Genomic DNA, 21,823 nt, shown 5'->3' on the forward strand with positions numbered 1-21,823 from the left:
TACAGCGTGGCCTGGGGTCGAGGATAAGGTTGTGTGTTGTTTAGCGTGGCCTGGGGTCGAGGATAAGGTTGTGTGTGTTGTGTAGCGTGACCTGGGTCGAGGATAAGGTTGCGTGTATTGTTTAGCGTGGCCTGGGTCGATGATAAGGTTGTGTGTATTGTTTAGCGTGGCCTGGGTCGAGAATAAGGTTGCGTGTGTTGTTTAGCGTGGCCTGAGGTCGAGGATAAGGTTGCGTGTGTTGTTTAGCGTGGCCTTAGGTCGAGGATAAGGTTGCATGTGTTGTTTAGCGTGACCTGCGTCGAGGATAAGGTTGCGTGTGTTGTTTAGCATGGCCTGGGGTCGAGAATAAGGTTGTGTGTATTGTTTAGCGTGGCTTGGGTCGAGGATAAGGTTGCGTGTGTTGTTTAGCATGGCCTGAGGTCGAGGATAAGGTTGCATGTGTTGTTTAGCGTCGCCTGGGGTCGAGGATAAGGTTGTGTGTGTTTAGCGTGGCTTGGGGTCGAGGATAAGGTTGCGTATGTTGTTTAGCATGGCCTGGGAACGAGGATAGGGTTGCTTGTGTTGTTTAGCGTGGCCTGGGGTCGAGGATAAGGTTGCGTGTGTGGCTTAGCGTGGCCTGGGGTCGAGGATAAGGTTGCGTGTATTGTTTAGCGTGTCCTGGATCGAGGACAAGGTTGCGTGTGTTCAGCGTGGCCTGGGGTCGAGGATAAGGTTGCGTGTTTAGTGTGGCCTTGGGTCGAGGATAAGGTTGCCTGTTTAGTGTGGGTTGGGGTCGAGGATAAGGTTGTGTGTGTGGCTTAGCGTGGCCTGGGGTCGAGGATAAGGTTGCGTGTATTGTTTAGCGTGTCCTGGATCGAGGACAAGGTTGCGTGTGTTCAGCGTGGCCTGGGGTCGAGGATAAGGTTGCGTGTTTAGTGTGGCCTTGGGTCGAGGATAAGGTTGTGTGTGTAGTTTAGCGTGGCCTGGCGTCGAGGATAAGGTTGTGTGTGTTGTGTAGCGTAACCTGGATCGAGGATAAGGTTGTGTGCGTTGTTTAGCGTCGCCTGAGTCGAAGATAAGGTTGTGTGTGTTGTTTAGCGTGGCCTGGGATCGATGATAAGGTTGTGTGTGTTGTTTAGCGTCGCCTGAGTCGAGGATAAGGTTGTGTGTGTTGTTTAGTGTGGCCTGGGGTCGAGGATAAGGTTGTGTGTTGTTTAGCGTGGCCTGGGGTCGAGGATAAGGTTGTGTGTGTTGTACAGCGTGGCCTGGGGTCGAGGATAAGGTTGTGTGTGGTTTAGCGTGGCCTGGGGTCGAGCATAAGGTTGCGTGTATTGTTTAGCGTGTCCTGGATCGAGGATAAGGTTGCGTGTGTTCAGCGTGGCCTGGGGTCGAGGATATGGTTTGCGAGTGTTGTTTAGCGTGGCCTGGGGTCGAGGATAAGGTTGTGTGCGTTCTGTAGCGTGACCTGCGTCGAGGATAAGGTTGCGTGTGTTGTTTAGCATGGCCTGGGGTCGAGAATAAGGTTGTGTGTATTGTCTAGCGTGGCCTGGGTCGAGAATAAGGTTGCGTGTGTTGTTTAGCGTGGCCTGAGGTCGAAGATAAGGTTGCGTGTGTTGTTTAGCGTTGCCTGAGGTCGAGGATAACGTTGCGTGTGTTGTTTAGCGTGGCCTGGGGTCGAGGGTAAGGTTGCGTGTTTTTTAGCGTGACCTGCGTCGAGGATAAGGTTGCGTGTGGTGTTTAGCGTATCCTGGGATGGAGGATAAGGTTGTGTGTGTTGTTTAGCGTGGCCTGGGGTCGAGGATAAGGTTGTGTGTGTTGTTTAGCGTGTCCTAGGGTAGAGGATAAGGTTGTGTGTGTTGCTTAGCGTGGCCTGGGGTCGAGGATATGGTTGTGTGCGTTCTTTAGCTTGACCTGCGTCGAGGATAAGGTTGCGTGTGTTGTTTAGCATGGCCTGTTGTAGAGAATAAGGTTGTGTGTATTGTTTAGCGTGGCCTGGGTCGAGGATAAGGTTGCGTGTGTTGTTTAGCGTGGCCTGAGGTGGAGGATAAGGTTGCGTGTGTTGTTTAGCGTGGCCTGGGGTCGAGGATAGGGTTGCGTGTGTTGTTTATCGTGGCCTGGGGTCGATGATAAGGTTGCGTGTTTAGTGTGGGTTGGGATTGAGGATAAGGTTGTGTGTGTTGTTCAGCGTGGCCTGGGGTCGAGGATAAGGTTGCGTGTATTGTTTAGCGTGTCCTGGATCGAGGATAAGGTTGCGTGTGTTGTTTAGCGTGGCCTGGGGTCGAGGATATGGTTGCGTGTGTTGTTTAGTGTGGCCGGGGGTCGAGGATAAGGTTGTGTGTGTTGTTTAGCGTGGCCTGGGGTCGAGGATAAGGTTGTGTGTGTTGTTTAGCGTGGCCTGGGTCGAGGATAAGGTTGGGTGTGTTGTTTAGCGTGGCCTAAGGTCGAGGATAAGGTTGCGTGTTGTTTAGCGTGGCCCAAGGTCGAGGATAAGGTTGCGTGTGTTGTTTAGCGTGACCTGCGTCGAGGATAAGGTTGCGTGTGTTGTTTAGCATGGCCTGGGGTCGAGAATAAGGTTGTGTGTATTGTTTAGCGCGGCCTGGGTCGAGGATAAGGTTGTGTGTGTTTAGCGTGAAATGCGTCGAGGATAAGGTTGCCCGTGTTGTTTAGCCTGGCCTGGGGTCGAGGGTAAGGTTGCGTGTGTTGTTTAGCGTGGCCTGGGGTCAAGGATAAGGTTGGGTGTGTTCTTTTAGCGTGACCTGCGTCGAAGATAAGGTTGCGTGTGGTGTTCAGCGTATCCTGGGATGGAGGATAAGGTTGTGTGTGTTGTTTAGCGTGGCCTGGGGTCGAGGATAATGTTGCGTATGTTGTTTAGCGTGACCTACGTCGAGGATAAGTTTGCGTGTGTTGTTTAGCGTGGCATGGGGTCGAGGATAAGGTTGTGCATGTTGTTTAGCGTGACCTACGTCGAGGATAAGGTTTTGTGTGTTATTTAGCGTGGCCTGGGGTCGAGGATAAGGTTGTGTGTTGTTTAGCGTGGACTAGGGTAGATGATAAGGCTGTGTGTGTTGTTTAGTGTGGCCTGGGGTCGAGGATAAGGTTGTGTGTGTTGTTTAGCGTGGCCTAGGGTAGAGGATAAGGTTGTGTGTGTTGTTTAGCGTGGCCTGGGGTCGAGGATACGGTTGTGTTGTTTAGTGTGGCCTTGCGTCGAGGATAAGGCTGCATGTTTAGCATGGCCTGGGGTCGAGGACAAGGTTGCGTGTGTTTAGTGTTGCCTGGGTCAAGGATAAGGTTGAGCGTTTAGCGTGGCCTCTTGTCGAGGATAAGGTTGCGTGTGTTTAGTGTGCCCTGGGGTCGAGGATAAGGTTGCGTGTGTTGTTTAGTGTGGCCTGGGGTCAAGGACAAGGTTGAGCGTTTAGCGTGGCCTCTTGTCGAAGATAAGGTTGCGTGTGTTTAGTGTGCTCTGGAGTCGAGGAAAAGGTTGCGTGTGTTGTTTAGCGTATCCTGGGGACGAGGATAGCGTTGCGTGTGCTGTTTATCGTGGCCCGGGGTCGAGGATAAGGTTGCGTGTGTTGTTTAGCGTGGCCTGGGGTCGAGGATATGGTTGCGTGTGTTGTTTAGCGTGGCCTGGGGTCGAGGATAAGGTTGCGTGTGTTGTTTAGCGTGGCCTGGGGTCGAGGATAAGGTTGTGAGTGTTGTTTAGCGTGACCTGCGTCGAGTATAAGGTTGTGTGTATTGTTTAGAGTGGCCTGGGTCGAGGATAAGGTTGCGTGTGTTGTTTACCGTGGCCTGGGGTCGAGGATAAGGTTGCGTGTGTTGTTTAGCGTGGCATGGGGTCGAGGATAAGGTTGCGTGTGTTTTTTAGCGTGACCTGCGTCGAGGATAAGGTTGCGTGTGGTGTTTAGCGTATCCTGGGATGGAGGATAAGGTTGTGTGTGTTGTTTAGCGTGGCCTGGGTCGAGGATAAGGTTGTGTGTTGTTTAGCGTGGCCTGTGGTCGAGGATAAGGTTGTGTGTGCTGTTTAGCGTGAACTGTGTCGAGGATAAGGTTACGTGTGTTGTTTAGCGTCGCCTGGGGTCGAGGATAAGGTTGCGTGTGTTATTTAGCTTGGCCTGGGGTTGAGGATAAGTTTGTGTGTATTGTTTAGCGTGGCCTGGGTCGAGGATAAGGTTGTGTGTGTTGTTTAGCGTGAACTGCGTCGAGGATAAGGCTGCCTGTGTTGTTTAGCGTGGCCTGGGGTCGAGGATAAGGTTGTGTGTGTTGTTTAGCGTGGCCTGGGGTCGAGGATAAGGTTGTGTGTGTTGTTTAGCGTGACCTGCGTCGAGGATAAGGTTGCGTGTGGTGTTTAGCGTATCCTTTGGATGGAGAATAAGGTTGTGTGTGTTGTTTAGCGTGGCCTGGGGTCGAGGATAAGGTTGCGTGTGTTGTTTATCGTAGCCTGGGGTCGAGGATAAGGTTGTGTGTGTTGTTTAGCATGAACTGTGTCGAGGATAAGGTTGCGTGTGTTGTTTAGCATGGCCTGGGGTCGAGGATAAGGTTGTGTGTGTTGTTTAGCGTGGCTTGGGGTCCAGGATAAGGTTGCGTGTGTTGCTTAGCGTGGCCTGGGGGGTCAAGGACAAGGTTGGGTGTGTTGTTTAGCGTGGCCTGGGTCGAGGACAAGGTTGTGTTTGTTGTTTAGCGTGGCCTGGGGTCGAGGATAAGGTTGTGTGTGTTGTTTAGTGTGGCCTGGGGTCGAGTACAAGGTTGCGTGTGTTGTTTAGCGTGGCCTGTGTCGAGGAGAGGAAGGCTTCTAGTGTTACCTTTCTCCTGTAGGATGGACACAGTGGATGCTTCCACACTGCTGGAGGCTGCTGAAGGGCTCCTCATCCCGGTAATCAGAGCTACCTTCTCCATCCTTAGATCAAACCAGATTATTCCCAGCTGAGGAGGGAGTGGGGGAGCTGAGGAGGGAGTGAGAGGGCTGAGGAGGGAGTGCGGGAGGTAAGGAGGGAGTGAGAGGGCTGAGGAAGGAGTGAGGGAGCAGAGGAGGGAGTGAGGGAGCAGAGGAGGGAGTGAGAGGTCTGAGGAGGGAGTAGAGGAGGGAGTGAGGGAGCAGAGGAGGGAGTGAGGGAGCAGAGGAGGGAGTGAGAGGTCTGAGGAGGGAGTAGAGGAGGGAGTGAGGGAGCAGAGGAGGGAGTGAGGGAGCAGAGGGAGTAAGGGAACTGAGGAGGGAGTGAAGGAGCTGAGGAGGGAGCAGAGGGAGTGAGAGAGCTGAGGAGGGAGTGAGGGAGCTGAGGAGGGAGTGAGGGAGCAGAGGAGGGAGTGAGGGAGTGAGGGAGCTGAGGAAGGAGTGAGGGAGCAGAGGAGGGAGTGAGGGAGCAGAGGAGGGAGTGAGGGAGCTAAGGAAGGAGTGAGGGAGCAGAGGAGGGTGAAAGAGCTGAGGAGGGAGTGAGAGAGCCGAGGAGGGAGTGAGGGAGCTGAGGAGGGAGTGGGGGAGCTGAGGAGGGAGTGGGGGAGCTGAGGAGGGAGTGGGGGAGCTGAGGAGGGAGTGAGAGGGCTGAGGAGGGAGTGAGAGGGCTGAGGAGGGAGTGAGGGAGCAGAGGAGGAAGTGAGAGAGCTGAGGAGGGAGTGAGGGAGCTGAGGAGGGAGTGAGGGAGCAGAGGGAGTGAGAGAGCTGAGGAGGGAGTGAGAGAGCTGAGGAGGGTGTGAGGGAGCTGAGGAGGGAGTGAGGGAGCTGAGGAGGGAGTGAGGGAGCTGAGGAGGGAGTGAGGGAGCTGAGGAGGGAGTGAGGGAGCTGAGGAGGGAGTGAGGGAGCTGAGGAGGGAATGAAGGAGCTGAGGAGGGAGTGAGGGAGCTGAGGAGGGAGTGAGGGAGCTGAGGAGGGAGTGAGCTAGCTGAGAAGGGAGTGAGGGAGCAGAGGAGAGAGTGAGGGAGCTGAGGAGGGAGTGAGGGAGCAGAGGAGGGATTGAGGGAGTAGAGGAGGGAGTGAGGGAGCTGAGGAGGGAGTAAGGGAGATGAGGAGGGAGTAAGGGAGCTGAGGAGGGAGTAAGGGAGCTGAGGAAGGAGTGAGGGAACAGAGGTGGGAAAGAGTAGATGGAGGGATGGAAAGAGGGAGAAAGTAGCTGTAGCGAAGGAGGGGGGAGGGGGAGAAAGTTGACGCTGGAATTGGGGGAGTATATGAATTTAAACAGGGAGAGATGGAGTGAGAGAGGTAGAGGGAAGAAAAAGAGGTGGATGGGAAGGGAGACTGGGGGAAGGGAGACTGGGGAATGGGAGGAAAGGAGAGGGGAAGTGGAAGGAGGGGAAAGGAGAAAAAGAGGGAAGGGAGACGAGAAAAGGAGAGAGGGGAGGGAAAAGGGGAGGAAAGGTGGAGAGAAAAGAAAAATGAGGTGCAGGTGAGGGAAGAAGAGGGAAGGAAGGGAAGAAAAGGGAAATGAATGAGGTATAGGGGAAAGCAGAGAGTAGAGGGGAGAAGAGGGACATGAATGGGGTATAGGGGAAGGAAGCGAATGGGGTTTAGGGGAGAGGAAGGATGGGTGTGGAGGGAAAGGGAGGGGAGGGAGGGAAGAGGATGAATAGTGAGCGGAGGGATGGAGAGGGGAGGGAAGGGAAAAAATGGGAAGGGATAGAGAGGGAAGGGAAGGTAAGAAGAGGGGAAGGGACAGGGAAGGGAGGGATGGGAAGGGGAGGGATGGGAAGGGGAGAGATGGGAAAGGGAGAGATGGGAAGGGGAGAGATGGGAAGGTGATGGATGTAAAGAGGAGAGATGGGGAGGAGAGGGATGGGAAGGGGAGAGGAGGAGAGGGAAAGGATGGGGGAGGGAGGGCTGGGAGAGGAAGGATGGGGAGGGGAGGGATGGGAGAGGAAGGATGGGGAGGGGAGGGATGGGAGAGGAAGGATGGGGAGGGGAGAGATGGGAGAGGAAGGGTGGGGAGGGGAGGGATGGGATGGGAGAGGAAGGATGGGGAGGGGAGGGATGGGGAGCGATGTGTAGGGGAGGGATAGGGAGAGATGGGGAGGGGAAGGACGGAGAGAGATGAGGAGCGATGGGAGGGGAGGGATGGGGAGCGATGGGAGGGATGGGGAGCGATGGGAGGGAAGGGATGGGGAGCGATGGGAGGGGAGGGATGGGGAGCGATGGTAGGGGAGGGATGGGAGGGGAGAGATGGGAGGGGAGGGATGGGAAGCGATGGGGGGTGGGATGGGGAGGGATGGAGAGGGATGGGAGGGTTGGGATGGGAGGGGAGATGGGGAGCGATGGGAGGGGAGGGATGGGAGGGGAGGGATGGGAGGGGAGATGGGGAGGGAGGGATGGGGAACGATGGGAGGGGTGGGATGGGGAGGGATGGGATGGGAGGGATGGGAGGGGAGGGATGGGGAGGGGAAATAAGAGTGCTAGCGGTCAAATTGTACCTCTGACGTCATAGGCTAAAGCTGAACTCTTAATATCTGACACAGGAGTGCCAGGGGTGCCATAGTGCCAGGGGTGCCACAGTGCCAGGGGAACCACAATGTCAGTGGTGCCACAGTGCCAGGGGTGCCACAGTGCCAGTGCCAGGGGTGCCACAGTGCCAGGGGTGCCACAGTGTGAGGGTTGCCATAGTGCCAGGGGGAGCCACAGTGCCAGGGGTGCCAATGGGTGTCCCAGTGCCATGAGGTACCACAATGCCAGGTGTGCTAGTGCTAGGGGTGCTACAGCGCCAGAGGGGGCGCCACAGTGCCAAGGGTGCCAGTGCCAGGAGTGTCAGTGCCAGGGTGCCACAGCCACGGATGTAAGTGTAAGGGGGTGCCACACTGCCAGGGATGCAACAGTGCTACGGGGTGAAGTGTCAGATGGTGCCATAATGCCAGGGGTGCCACAGTCCAAGGGAGTACAACAGTGCAAGAGGGGTGCAACAGTACCAGGTAGTGCCACAGTACCACGTGATGCATGTGTCAAGGAGTGCCACAGCGCCAGGGTGCACAAGTGCCAGGGTATCAATGCCAGGTGGTGCCACAGTGCCATGAGTGACAGTGCCAGGGATGCAGAGATAATACCAAGCAGGGTTCCACAGAGGGCGTACTACCGAGGGTGCCACAGACTACCTAGGAGGGTGCCACAGAGATTACTTCCAAGAAGAGTGCCAGAGAGGTTACTACCAAGGAGGGTGCCACAGAGAGGTTACTTACAAGGAGGGTGCCACAGAGGTTACTACCAAAGAGGGTGCCACAGAGAGGTTACTACCAAGGAGGATGCTAAAGAGAGGTTACTACTAAGGAGGGTGCCACAGAGAGGTTACTACCAAGGAGGGTGCCAGAGAGAGGTTACTACTAAGGAGGGTGCCAGAGAGAGGTTACTACCAAGGAGGATGCCAAAGAGAGGTTACTAAGGAGGGTGCCACGGAGAGGTACTACAAAGGATGGTGCCACAGAGAGGTTACTACCAAGGAGGGTGCCACCGACTTACTACCAAGGAGGGTGCCACCGAGTTACTACCAAGGAGGGTGCCACAGAGGTTACTACCAAGGAGCGTGCCACAGAAGTTACTACCAAAGAGGGTGCCACAGAGAGGTTACTACGAAGGAGGATGCCACAGAAGTTACTACCAAAGAGGGTGCCACAGAGAGGTTACTACCAAGGATGGTGCCACAGAAGTTACTACCAAAGAGGGTGCCACAGAGAGGTTACTACCAAGGAGCGTGTCACAGAAGTTACTACCAAAGAGGGTGCCACAGAGAGGTTACTACCAAGGAGGGTGCCACAGAGAGGTTACTACCATGGAGGGTGCAACAGAGAGGTTACTACCAAGGAGGGTGCCACAGAGAGGTTACTACCAAGGAGGGTGCCAACGAGTTACTACCAAGGAGGGTGCCACAGAGAGGTGACTACTAAGGAGGGTGCCAATGAGATGTTACTACCAAGGAGGGTGCCACAGTGAGGTTACTACTAAGGAGGGTGCCACAGAGCAGTTACTACCAAGGAGGGTGCCACCGAGTTACTACCAAGGAGGGTGCCACAGAGGTTACCACCAAGGAGGGTGCCAACGATTTACTACAAAGGAGGGTGCCACAGAGTAGTTACTACCAAAGAGGGTGCCACCGAGTTACTACCAAGGAGGATGCCACAGAGAGGTTACTACCAAGGAGGGTGCCACAGAGTGGTACTACCAAGGAGGGTGCCACAGAGTGGTACTACCAAGGAGGGTGCCAACGATTTACTACCAAGGAGGGTGCACTGAGTTACTCCCAAAGAGGATGCCACAGTGAGGTTACTACCAAGGAGGGTGCCCCAGAGGTTACTACCAAGGAGGGTGCCACAGAGGTTACTACCAAGGAGGGTGCCACAGAGAAGTTACTACCAAGGAGGGTGCCACAGAGAAGTTACTACCAAGGAGGGTGCCACAGAGAAGTTACTACCAAGGAGGGTGCCACATAGAAGTTACTCCCAAGGAGGGTGCCACAGAGAAGTTACTCCCAAGGAGGGTGCCACAGAGAAGTTACTACCAAGGAGGGTGCCACAGAGAAGTTACTACCGAGGGTGCCACAGAGAAGTTACTACCAAGGAGGGTGCCACAGAGGTAACTACCAAGGAGGGTGCCACAGAGAAGCTACTACCAAGAAGGGTACCACAGAGGTTACTACCAAGGAGGGTGCCACAGAGAAGTTACTACCAAGGAGGGTGCCACAGTGAGGTTACTACCAAGAAGGGTGCCACAGAGGTTACTACCAAGGAGGGTGCCACATAGAAGTTACTACCAAGGAGGGTGCCACAGAGAAGTTACTACCAAGGAGGGTACCACAGAAAAGTTACTACCAAGGAGGGTGCCACAGAGAAGTTACTACCAAGGAGGGTGCCACAGAGAAGTTACTATCAAGAAGGGTGCCACAGAGGTTACTACAAAGGAGGGTGCCACAGAGAAGTTACTACCAAGGAGGGTGCCACAGTGAGGTTACTACTAAGGAGGGTGCCAGAGAGAGGCTACTACCAAGGAGGATGCCAAAGAGAGGTTACTACTAAGGAGGGTGCCACAGAGAGGTTACTACCAAGGTGCCACAGAGAGGTTACTACCAAGGAGGGTGCCACAGAGAGGTTACTACCAAGGAGGGTGCCACCGTCTTACTATCAAGGAGGGTGCCATCGAGTTACTACCAAGGAGGGTGCCACAGAGAAGTTACTACCAAGGAGGGTGCCACAGAGAAGTTACTACCAAGGAGGGTGCCACAGAGAAGTTACTATCAAGAAGGGTGCCACAGAGGTTACTACAAAGGAGGGTGCCACAGAGAAGTTACTACCAAGGAGGGTGCCACAGAGAGGTTACTACTAAGGAGGGTGCCAGAGAGAGGCTACTACCAAGGAGGATGCCAAAGAGAGGTTACTACTAAGGAGGGTGCCACAGAGAGGTTACTACCAAGGAGGATGCCAAAGAGAGGTTACTACTAAGGAGGGTGCCACAGAGAGGTTACTACCAAGGTGCCACAGAGGTTACTACCAAAGGGGGGTGCCACAGAGAGGTTACTACCAAGGAGGGTGCCACCGTCTTACTATCAAGGAGGGTGCCACCGAGTTACTACCAAGGAGGGTGCCACAGAGGTTACTACCAAGGAGAGTGCCACAGAAGTTACTACCAAAGAGGGTGCCACAAAGAGGTTACTACCAAGGAGGGTGCCACAGAAGTTACTACCAAAGAGGGTGCCACAGAGAGGTTACTACGAAGGATGGTGCCACAGAAGTTAATATCAAAGAGGGTGCCACAGAGAGGCTACTACCAAGGAGCGTGCCACAGATGTTACTAACAAAGAGGGTGCCACAGAGAGGTTACTACCAAGGAGGGTGCCACAGAGAGGTTACTACCAAGGAGGGTGCCACAGAGAGGTTACTACCAAGGAGGGTGCCAACGAGTTAATACCAAGCAGGGTGCCACAGAGAGGTAACTACTAAGGAGGGTGCCACAGAGAGGTTACTACCAAGGAGGGTGCCACAGAGAGGTTACTACCAAGGAGGGTGCCACAGAGAAGTTACTACCAAGGAGGGTGCCACAGAGAAGTTACTACCAAGGAGGGTGCCACAGAGAAGTTACTACCAAGGAGGGTGCCACAGAGAAGTTACTACCAAGGAGGGTGCCACAGAGAAGTTACTACCAAGGAGGGTGACACAGAAGTTACTCCCAAGGAGGGTGCCACAGAGAAGCTACTACTTAGAAGGGTGCCACAGAGGTTACTACCAAGGAGGGTGCCACAGAGAAGTTACTACCAAGTAGAGTGCCTCAGTAAGGTTACTACCAAGAATGGTGCCACACAGGTTACTACCAAGGAGGGTGCCACATAGAAGTTACTACCAAGGAGGGTGCCACAGAGAAGTTACTACAAAGGAGGGTGCCACAGAGAAGTTACTATCAAGAAGGGTGCCACAGAGGTTACTACAAAGGAGGGTGCCACAGAGAAGTTACTACTAAGGAGGGTGCCACAGTGAGGTTACTACCAAGAAGGGTGCCACAGAGGTTACTACCAAGGAGGGTGCCACAGAGAAGTTTCTACCAAGAAGGGTGCCACAGAGAAGTTATTACCAAGGAGGGTGCCACAGTGAGGTTACTACCAAGAAGGGTGCCACAGAGGTTGCTACCAAGGAGGGTGCCACAGAGAAGTTAATACCAAGGAGGGTGCCACCGAGTTACTACCAAGGAGGGTGCTACAGAGAGGTACCACCAAGGAGGGTGGCACTGAAAGGTACCACAAGGAGAGTCCCACAGAGATAGTACTAGCGGGGTAACAGTGTAGAACAGCATAGAAGGACAAAAGAAAATGATCAAGCGGAGAAGAGCAGTTGAAGACGAGGAGGAGGAGGAGGATGAGATAAAGAATGAAGTAAGAGATGTGTTTAAAACTTTCCAGAGAGCTTAGAGTAAAAGGTCAGTGAGCACTGTAAGCGACACACAGTAGTAGAGGCAGGGTTCATACAAAGCTTTAAGAAGGGATACGATAAAGCTCTGGAGCCTGGAGAGACCGGATCTAGTAGCGAACAGCAAAGAAGCGGGACCAGGAGCTGTGAACCGGCCCCTACAATCACATATAGGCGAGTACACACCACTACTACACAAGATGTATTTCGGTGGGTGCGTAGATGCTGCCCGTACTGAGTGGCAAGGACTGCAAGCGTTGGTGAGGTCATCCATGGTCATACCACAGCACTGCCTGCACATGGACTCCTCAGACGTGGAACAGCTGAAGATGATGCACAACTCAGTTTAAGTCTACGAAATCTGTGGGGCCAGGAGCTGAGTCTCGACCCCTGCAACCACAATTAGGTGAGTACAGTGTGCTTTGTTTCAAACAAAAGTGGATACATCCGCAGCGTGCTGCTACCATATTCTCGATAATACACGACGGGGACAAAAGTTAGCCGACTATGTTGTCAGTGAGCTTGTGGCGACTTTGAGTGATGGCCTCTACATGGCACCTTGGTAAACGAAGAAACGACATAAAAACCAGCAAGCTTATTTCTAATGTCCCCTATGGGATTAATAACGTCTGAAACAAGAAGATTACTAGTTCTTAAGTCACTTCTTTCTTTACCAAGGACCTTCACAGTACAAAACGTCGCCCTACTTCACCACAAGGTCACCAACAGCATGGACCTCTCGTTACCAGCAACAGATTTCACCTTTGGAGACTCCAGTTTCACCAGTATTCTTGCCAAGAGTAACATTAAGATAGCCATCAGAACTTCCATCACAATCCGAGACTCAGTCAAGAAGAAACTCGTCAAAATCGTTCATAGTCCAGCAGGAGTCTACGTTATCCCATGTGGAGCATGCCAAAAATATTATGTTGGGGAAACAGCCTTGAATATATAGTATAGGAGAACATCGTAACACATACAGTAGGTGATTAATGAAACACTTGTGCAACACCTAAGTATTTTTATAGTGAAAACGTTTCGCTAGCCAGTTAACAAATGTTGCAAAAGTGCCTCATTAATCAAGTCGTCGATTTTCTAAACTATTTACAGGTATATACTAACATCTTCAGTAGAGATAACCACCGCAACTGCTGCGTCATCCACTGTAATACTCACCATCGCCTAATGAATTTCAACAAGGCCAACCTAGTCATTAATGAAGACATCATCAGTGTTGTCCTGACAGTGTTTAGACTGCTACTGCCAACACTATTTCCCAGAGCTTCAGCAGCTTTATTATTTAAGAACACCTAGCTAAATTAATTCATCTCTAAGACACAGCGATCACCTAGAAGCTGGAGTTTTGGAGCACTACAGTGGGTCTACAGGTCCCTTGTCCATCCTTGTAGTCTCCAATGGGAGAGGACCAATCTGAAGACATGACCTGCTAGCCTCAAGACGTGACCTGAGAGGGGACCTACCTGAAGACATGACCTAGAAGAGGACCTACCTGAAGACATGAAGTAGGGTATCCTGAAGCGGCCAGACAGTACCCTGTCACGGAGGGCTGGCAAAGTAGCGCCGTCGAAGGGCAGTGCTCCACACACCAGCACGTAGAGCACCACTCCCAGACTCTGTGACAGAGACCTAGAGTGAGACAGTGTGTGTGTGTGCATTCATGTACATAAAACATACAAGAGTATCTGAATAAGCGACACTGTAAAACATATACTATATATATACAGCATTAACGAAACTGCGGCTGGCTGAGACTCAATCCCGCTTCACCTCGTCCCGCCCCGTGGGAAGCAAGACAACGTTCGCGATGCTCTAACCAATGGACCACCAATCCTACAAACAACATGAGCCTAGCGAACTAGGCTTGCTTCATGTTGCGAGGACATATGTGGTTATGGTAACCTCAGAGCGAATTTCAATCCACTCCTGTTTGAATATCAGCCTCCTCGACCAGTCTATATATTAATGAAATCACGAAACATGTGATTCTGAATCATTACCGAAACTGCGACTGGCCGAGACTCGATCCCGCGTCACCTTGTCCCGCCCCGTGAAAAGCGAGACATCGTTAGCGATGCCTAGTTCGTTAGGCTCATGTTTGTAGGACTGGTAGCCCAATGGTTAGAGCATCGCGAACGTTGTCTTGCTTCCCACGGGACGGGACAAGGTGACGCGGGATCGAGTCTAGGCCAGTCACAGTTTCGTTAATGATTCAGAATCACATGTTTCGTGATTTCATTTATATATATACATGTACATATATATACATATATATATATATATATATATATATATATATATATATATATATATATATATATATATATATATATATATATATATATATATATGAGTGATGAATGTTGCAGCGAGGAGAAGGCTGGAGGCAGTGGAGATGTCATGTCTGAGAGCAATGTGTGGTGTGAATATAATGCAGAGAATTCGTAGTTTGGAAGTTAGGAGGAGGTGCGGGATTACCAAAACTGTTGTCCAGAGGGCTGAGGAAGGGTTGTTGAGGTGGTTCGGACATGTGGAGAGAATGGAGCGAAACAGAATAACTTCAAGAGTGTATCAGTCTGTAGTGGAAGGAAGGCGGGGTAGGGGTCGGCCTAGGAAAGGTTGGAGGGAGGGGGTAAAGGAGGTTTTGTGTGCGAGGGGCTTGGACTTCCAGCAGGCATGCGTGAGCGTGTTTGATAGGAGTGAATGGAGACAAATGGTTTTTAATACTTGACGTGCTGTTGGAGTGTGAGCAAAGTAACATTTATGAAGGGATTCAGGGAAACCGGCAGGCCGGACTTGAGTCCTGGAGATGGGAAGTACAGTGCCTGCACTCTGAAGGAGGGGTGTTAATGTTGCAGTTTAAAAACTGTAGTGTAAAGCACCCTTCTGGCAAGACAGTGATGGAGTGAATGATGGTGAAAGTTTTTCTTTTTCGGGCCACCCTGCCTTGGTGGGAATCGTCCAGTGTGATAATAAATATATATATATATATATATATAATATATATATATATATATATATATATATATATATATATATATATATATATATATATATATATATATATATATATATATATATATATATATATATATATATATATATATATATATATATATATATATATATATATATATATATATATTATAATGGGCTAGTAACCCCTTTTCCTGTAAAGATTACTAAAAATAATAAGAAGAAGAAAATTGTCAAAGTGGGAAGTCTGAATGTGCGTGGATGTTGTGCGAATGATAAGAGATGATTGTGGATGTTATGAATGAGAAGAAACTGGATGTCCTGGCTTTAAGTGGAACAAAGCTGAAGGGGGTGGGAGAGTTTCAGTGGAGAGGAATAAATGGGATTAGATCAGGGGTTTCAAATAGAGTTAGAGCTAAAGAAAGAGTAGCAATAATGTTGAAGGATAAGATATGGCAAGAAAAGAGGGACTATAAATGTATTAATTCAAGGATTATGTGGAGTAAAATAAAGGTTGGATGTGAAAAGTGGGTTATAGTACGTGTATATGCACCTGGAGAAGAGAGAAGTGTAGAGGAGAGAGAGAGATTTTGGGAAATGTTGAGTGAATGCGTGGGGAGTTTTGAACCAAATGTAAGAGTACTTGTGGTTAGGGATTTCAATGCTAAAGTGGGTAAAAATGTTGTGGAGGGAGTAGTAGGTAAATTTGGGGTGCCAGGGGTAAATGTAAATGGGGAGCCTTTAATTGAGCTATGTGTAGAAAGAAATTTGGTAATAAGTAATACATATTTTATGAAAAAGAGGATAAATAAATATGCAAGGTATGATGTAGCACGTAATGAAAGTAGTTTGTTAGATTATGTATTGGTGGATAAAAGGTTGATGGGTAGGTTCCAGGATGTACATGTTTATATAGGGGCAAATAATATATCGGATCATTATTTAGTTGTAGCTACAGTTAGAGTAAGAGGTAGATGGGACAAGAGGAAGGTGGCAACAACAAGTAGGAGGGAAGTGAAAGTGTATAAACTAAGGGAGGAGGAAGTTCGGGTGAGATATAATCGACTATTGGCAGAAAGGTGGGCTAGTGCAAAGATGAGCAGTGGGGGGGGGGGTGAAGAGGATTGGATGAGTTTTAAAAATGCAGTATTAGAATGTGGGGCAGAAGTTTGTGGTTATAGGAGGGTGGGGGAAGGAGGAATGAGGAGTGATTGGTGGAATGATGAAGTAAAGGGTGTGATAAAAGATAAAAAGTTAGCTTTTGAGAGGTGTTTACAAAGCAGAAGTGTTATAAGAAGAGCAGAGTATATGGAGAGTAAAAGAAAGGTGAAGAGAGTGGTGAGAGAGTGCAAAAGGAGAGCAGATGATAGAGTGGGAGAGGCACTGTCAAGAAATTTTAATGAAAATAAAAAAATATTTTGGAGTTAAACAAGTTAAGAAAGCCTAGGGAACGTATGGATTCGTCAGTTAAAAACAGAGTAGGGGAGTTAGTAGATGGGAAGAGGCAGGTATTAGGTAGATGGCGAGAATATTTTGAGGAACTTTTAAATGTTGAGGAAGAAAGGGGGGCGGTAATTTCATGCACTGGCCAGGGAGGTATACCATCTTTTAGGAGTGAAGAAGAGCAGACTGTAAGTGTGGGGGAGGTACGTGAGGCATTACGTAGAATGAAAGGGGGTAAAGCAGCTGGAACTGATGGGATCATGACAGAAATGTTAAAAGCAGGGAGGATATAGTGTTGGAGTGGTTGGTACTTTTGTTTAATAAATGTATGAAAGAGGGGAAGGCACCTAGGGATTGGCGGAGAGCATGTATAGTCCCTTTATATAAAGGGAAGGGGGACAAAAGAGACTGTAAAAAATATAGAGGAATAAGTTTATTGAGTATACCAGGAAAAGTGTACGGTAGGGTTATAATTGAAAGAATTAGAGGTAAGACAGAATGTAGGATTGCGGATGAGCAAGGAGGTTTCAGAGTGGGTAGGGGATGTGTAGATCAAGTGTTTACATTGAAGCATATATGTGAACAGTATTTAGATAAAGGTAGGGAAGTTTTTATTGCATTTATGGATTTAGAAAAGGCATATGATAGAGTGGATAGGGAAGCAATTTGGCAGATGTTGCAAGTATATAGAATAGGTAGTAAGTTACTAAATGCTGTAAAGAGTTTTTATGAGGATAGTGAGGCTCAGGTTAGGGTGTGTAGAAGAGAGGGAGACTACTTCCCGGTAAAATTAGGTCTTAGACAGGGATGTGTAATGTCACCATGGTTGTTTAATATATTTATAGATGGGGTTGTAAAAGAAGTAATATATATATATATATATATATATATATATATATATATATATATATATATATATATATATATATAATATACATTATATATATATATATATATATATATATATATATATATATATTATATATATATATATATATACATATATATATTATATATATATATAATATAATATATATATATATATACATATATATATATATATATATATATATATATATATATATATATATATATATATATATATATATATATATATATATATATATATATATATATATATATATATATATCGTGCCGAGTAGGCAGAACTTGCTATCTTGGCTTAAAAAGCAACGCTCAACTTGCCATATAGGACAAGTGAAAATTTGTGTATGCAATAATTTCGCCAAAATCATTCTGAACCTAACGAAAAAAATATGTTTGATTGAGCTTGTTTAGTACTAAATTATTGTAAACGTATTTAAAATATATTTAGTTGGGTTAGGCTAAAATAAATTGCGCTTGTTATAATAAGGTTAGGTAAGTTTTCTAAGTTCCTTTTGGCGCAAAATTATAAATTTTTACATCAACATTAATGAAAAAAATATATCTTTAAGCGTATAAGAGAAAATTTTAGAAAGGACTTAATTTTGAATGAGTTCTTGCTAATTGACCAGTTTTACATATTCGGCACGACATATATATATATATATATATATATATATATATATATATATATATATTGTGCCGATTAGGTAAAACTGGTCAATTAACAAGAACTCATTTAAAATTAGTCCTTTCTAAAATTTTCTCTTATACGTTTACAGATGTGTTTTTATTTCGTTTATATTAATGTAAAATTAATATTTTTTTACCAAAAGAACCTTAGTAAACTTACCTAACCTTATTATAACAAGCGCACTTTAATTTAGCCTAATCCAACTAAATATATTATAGATAAGTTTACAATAATTTAATAATACACAATTAATTTTTATTTTTTTCGTTAGGTTCAGGAAAATTTTTGCCAAATTATTGCATAAACAAATTTTTGCTTGCCTTATTCGGCAAGAAGAGCTTTGCTATTTAAGCCAAACTAGCAAGTTTTACCTATTCGGCACGACATTATATACACACACACACACACACACACACACACACACACACACACACACACACTACTACTACTACTGAAAAATAAAATCATACATTTAAGGAGACAGGAAAAAAGAGGAGGAAGAACTGTGAAGAAATGAAAGAATCCGGACAAGGAAAAAATGGAAATGAAGACAAAGTAATGAAAAGAAAGCAGAAGGACGAGGAAGAAAAATAGAAGAAAAAATGAACGTAAAGGAAGAAAACGAAAAAAGAAGACAAAGATAGAAGACGAAGACAGAGGAAGAAGTAGATGAAGAAAGAAGGAGGAAAAATAAGACCTTCCCCCTTTTAAAGAGCCTCCTCCCCGTCTTACCTAGGCCTACCCCAACATAAGAGGCCTACTGACCCAGACATCAATCTCAGGACCAATGTACTTCTTGCCCTCGAAGACCTCAGGTGCAGCGTAGGGAGGCGAGCCACACCAGGTGTTGAGAGTGTCCGCAGGAGTGTAGTAGTTACTGAAGCCCCAGTCTGCAATCTTCATGTTCATGTTGGCGTCCATCAGGAGGTTCTCAGCCTGCAACACCACCACCAAGAACCTACAGTTAGAACCTGTTGCACCACACGTCAGTGGAAGTAATGGAGTGTACTTGTACAACCGTCGACAATAAAAGTATTCAGTACAGGTTCAGGCTGAGGTTCAGATTCGGGTTCATGTAGGGGTACAGGGTTAAGAAGAGGTTCAAGTAGAGGTAGAGGTTCAGGTTCAAGCAGAGGTTCAGGTACAGACAAACTTAAAAATAAATATCATGACACATTTCCCTCTCTAAACACTAAAGGTCAACATTTAAATCATGGCGTGAAAACAGACACTATTATTACGTTATCCAGTTGTGTTGCGTCAACCTCATCCACACCACGTTCCGTTACAACCCTTCACTTTCAAAGACGCAACACGTGCGTCAGCGACGCATCATGACGCAAACTCATCCAAATGCGCTAACACCTGGATGTTAATCAAGACAAATAAAGAAAATATCGCCCTAACAGGGACTTAAAAACACATCTACCAGGTGATAGATACGAATGGTAGTTATTAGATCTATCGTCAAGTTTTTTTTTTTCTCTTTTTTTTTATTCGCCGGTACTCTCCCGGCCCGGGTCTTTTCCAAGTAGTGGTGACCCGGCCTTGGCTCCCTATCTGGGGAGTGTCTCGAGACCTAAGTCTCCCATGGGAGGAGGTACAAGTACCCCCTCATCTTTGGGACCAAGTGTCCCCAGGCCAGCCACAGTCCCCGCCCTCACGGGGCTCGTAGGGAGAAGCTAGGCTTCTGGTCTGCCATCTGCCCCGCCCCAAAGGGGCTCGTGGGGATGGCAGTCTTATGAGCTGCAGGTGGTAGCAAGCTCAGGAATTATCGTCAAGTCATTATAACTATCGTAACGTCTAAAGATATTGTAAGGTACTCGTGGTATCACTGCAGGTTAATGTATCTACTTTTAAATAATAACACTTAAAGCCACCACATATAATATAATATAATATATATATATATATATATATATATATATATATATATATATATATATATATATATATATATATATATATATATATATATGAGAGAAATAATAGTCCCCCTTAACTCGACTCACGACCTCTCGTTTTCTTCGACATACCCATAAAACATTTTCTCTAAATTACATTAATTAAAAAATATAAAGAATCAAAACAAACTAATTACCCAATAAATTAGCAATAAAAAAAATAAAAAAAAATCTGATTCAATACCAGGAATTATATTAAAAATAATTACGCCCACAATTTCTATTAAGATATTTTTAGTCAGCTTATTATTAAGAATAAAAGTCATTTATAAATAACGAAGCCGTGAATAGTCAGGAGTTTGGATTTCATTTATTTTTTTTAACCTAAGTATAGCAGCAATGTGTAATTACAGTATTTTATACGAGAAATTGTCTGTCAGACACTAAATGGAGACTGGATGGGATTATATGGTGAGTGGATGAGATTATATGGTGACTGGATGGGATTGTGGTGAGTGAATGGGATTATATGGTAGCTGGATAGGATTATATGGTGGCTGGATGGGATTATGTGGTGACTGGATGGCTTGATTGGTAGCGACCCTAGTTCATACACAGGGTCCGGGACCGATCTTTACACTAGCTGTCTCTGGTCACCTAGCAGTAAGTAGACTCCTGGGTGTTAGTCGACTGGTGTGGGTCGCATCCTGGGGGAACAAGATTAACCTAAGTTGCCAGAAATGCTCTGTATAACATAATCAGGGGCTTTCTATATAGCATGTCAAGGATGTTAACTACGTCTGTATCAGTTGTATCATGTACTTTTAGATTTTATATTTATTATTATTATTATTATTATTATTATTATTATTATTATTAAAGAGGGACTAGATGAAATTACACAGACAAGTCTACGGAAAACAGGAGATACATTTCATTTATAAAACGCATCCCTCTATCACAAGTCATTAAACACTGCAGTTCTCTTTCACTCTCCCCCCCCTCTCTCTTTCTCTCTCCCCCTCCCTCTCTCCCCTTCCCTCCCCCTCCCCCCTCTCTCTCCCTCCCTCCCCCTCCCTTCTCTCTCACTCCCTCCCCCTCTCTCTCTCTCCTCTATTTCTCTCCCCTCCCTCTCTCCCCTTCCCTCCCCCTACCCCTCCCCTCTCTCTCTCCCTCCCTCCCCCTCTCCTCTCTCTCACTCCCTCCCCCTCTCTCTCCTCTATTTCTCTCCCCTCTCTCTCCTTTCTCTCTCTCTCTCTCTCTCTCTCTCAGCCATACACATTACACACAACCATACACAATCACACAATCATACACATCCAGTCATACACAATCATACAAAACAATCTCACACAACACACACACACACACACACACACACACACACACACACGCACGCGCACACACACACACACACACACACACACACACACACACACACACACACGCACGCGCGCACACACACACACACACACACACACACACACCACAGAACTGCAGGAGGCCAAGAGAAGAATACGATGAGAGCAACAGAGCAATGGTCGACACACTAGCCGAGGTGGCCAGGAAAGCACACATGGGGGGAGCAAAGTTACTAATTATGGGTGATTTCAATCACAAGGAGATTGACTGGGAAAACCTGGAGCCCCATGGGGGTCCCGAAACATGGAGAGCCAAGATGATGGATGTGGTACTGGAAAACCTCATGCATCAACATGTTAGAGACACTACCAGAGAGAGAGGAGAGGATGAACCAGCAAGACTGGACCTTGTATTCACCTTGAGTAGTTCTGACATCGAGGATATCATGTATGAAAGGCCCCTGGGAGCTAGTGATCATGTGGTTCTGTGCTTCGACTACATAGTTGAGCTCCAAGTGGAGAGAGCAGCAGGAATAGGGTGGGAAAAACCAAACTACAAAAGGGGGAACTACCCAGGCTTGAGGAACTTCTTTCAAGACATTCAGTGGGAGAGGGAACTGACAGGAAAACCAGTACAAGAAATGATGGACTATGTGGCAACAAAATGCAAGGAGGCAGAGGAGAGGTTTGTTCCCAAGGGAAACAGAAATAAT

At 47.5% G+C, this 21,823-nt stretch overlaps 1 protein-coding gene across 3 annotated transcripts in view; it reads right to left on the bottom strand.

Moving 5' to 3' along the window:
* The window catches only part of LOC128685702 (serine/threonine-protein kinase SIK1), a gene marked incomplete in the record, with an annotated part of 422,602 nt that overhangs the window by 73,779 nt on the left and 327,000 nt on the right, over positions 1 to 21,823 (bottom strand). For all 3 annotated transcript variants that reach the window (XR_011391751.1, XM_070083104.1, XM_070083100.1), the window contains 2 exon segments: positions 13,340 to 13,463; positions 18,611 to 18,781. Coding sequence is in view for 2 of the 3 variants with exons in the window: in XM_070083104.1 (XP_069939205.1) it covers positions 13,340 to 13,463; positions 18,611 to 18,781 (295 nt within the window).

This window comes from Cherax quadricarinatus, chromosome 1, assembly GCF_038502225.1.
Source record: "Cherax quadricarinatus isolate ZL_2023a chromosome 1, ASM3850222v1, whole genome shotgun sequence".
Lineage (NCBI taxonomy): Eukaryota > Metazoa > Arthropoda > Malacostraca > Decapoda > Parastacidae > Cherax > Cherax quadricarinatus.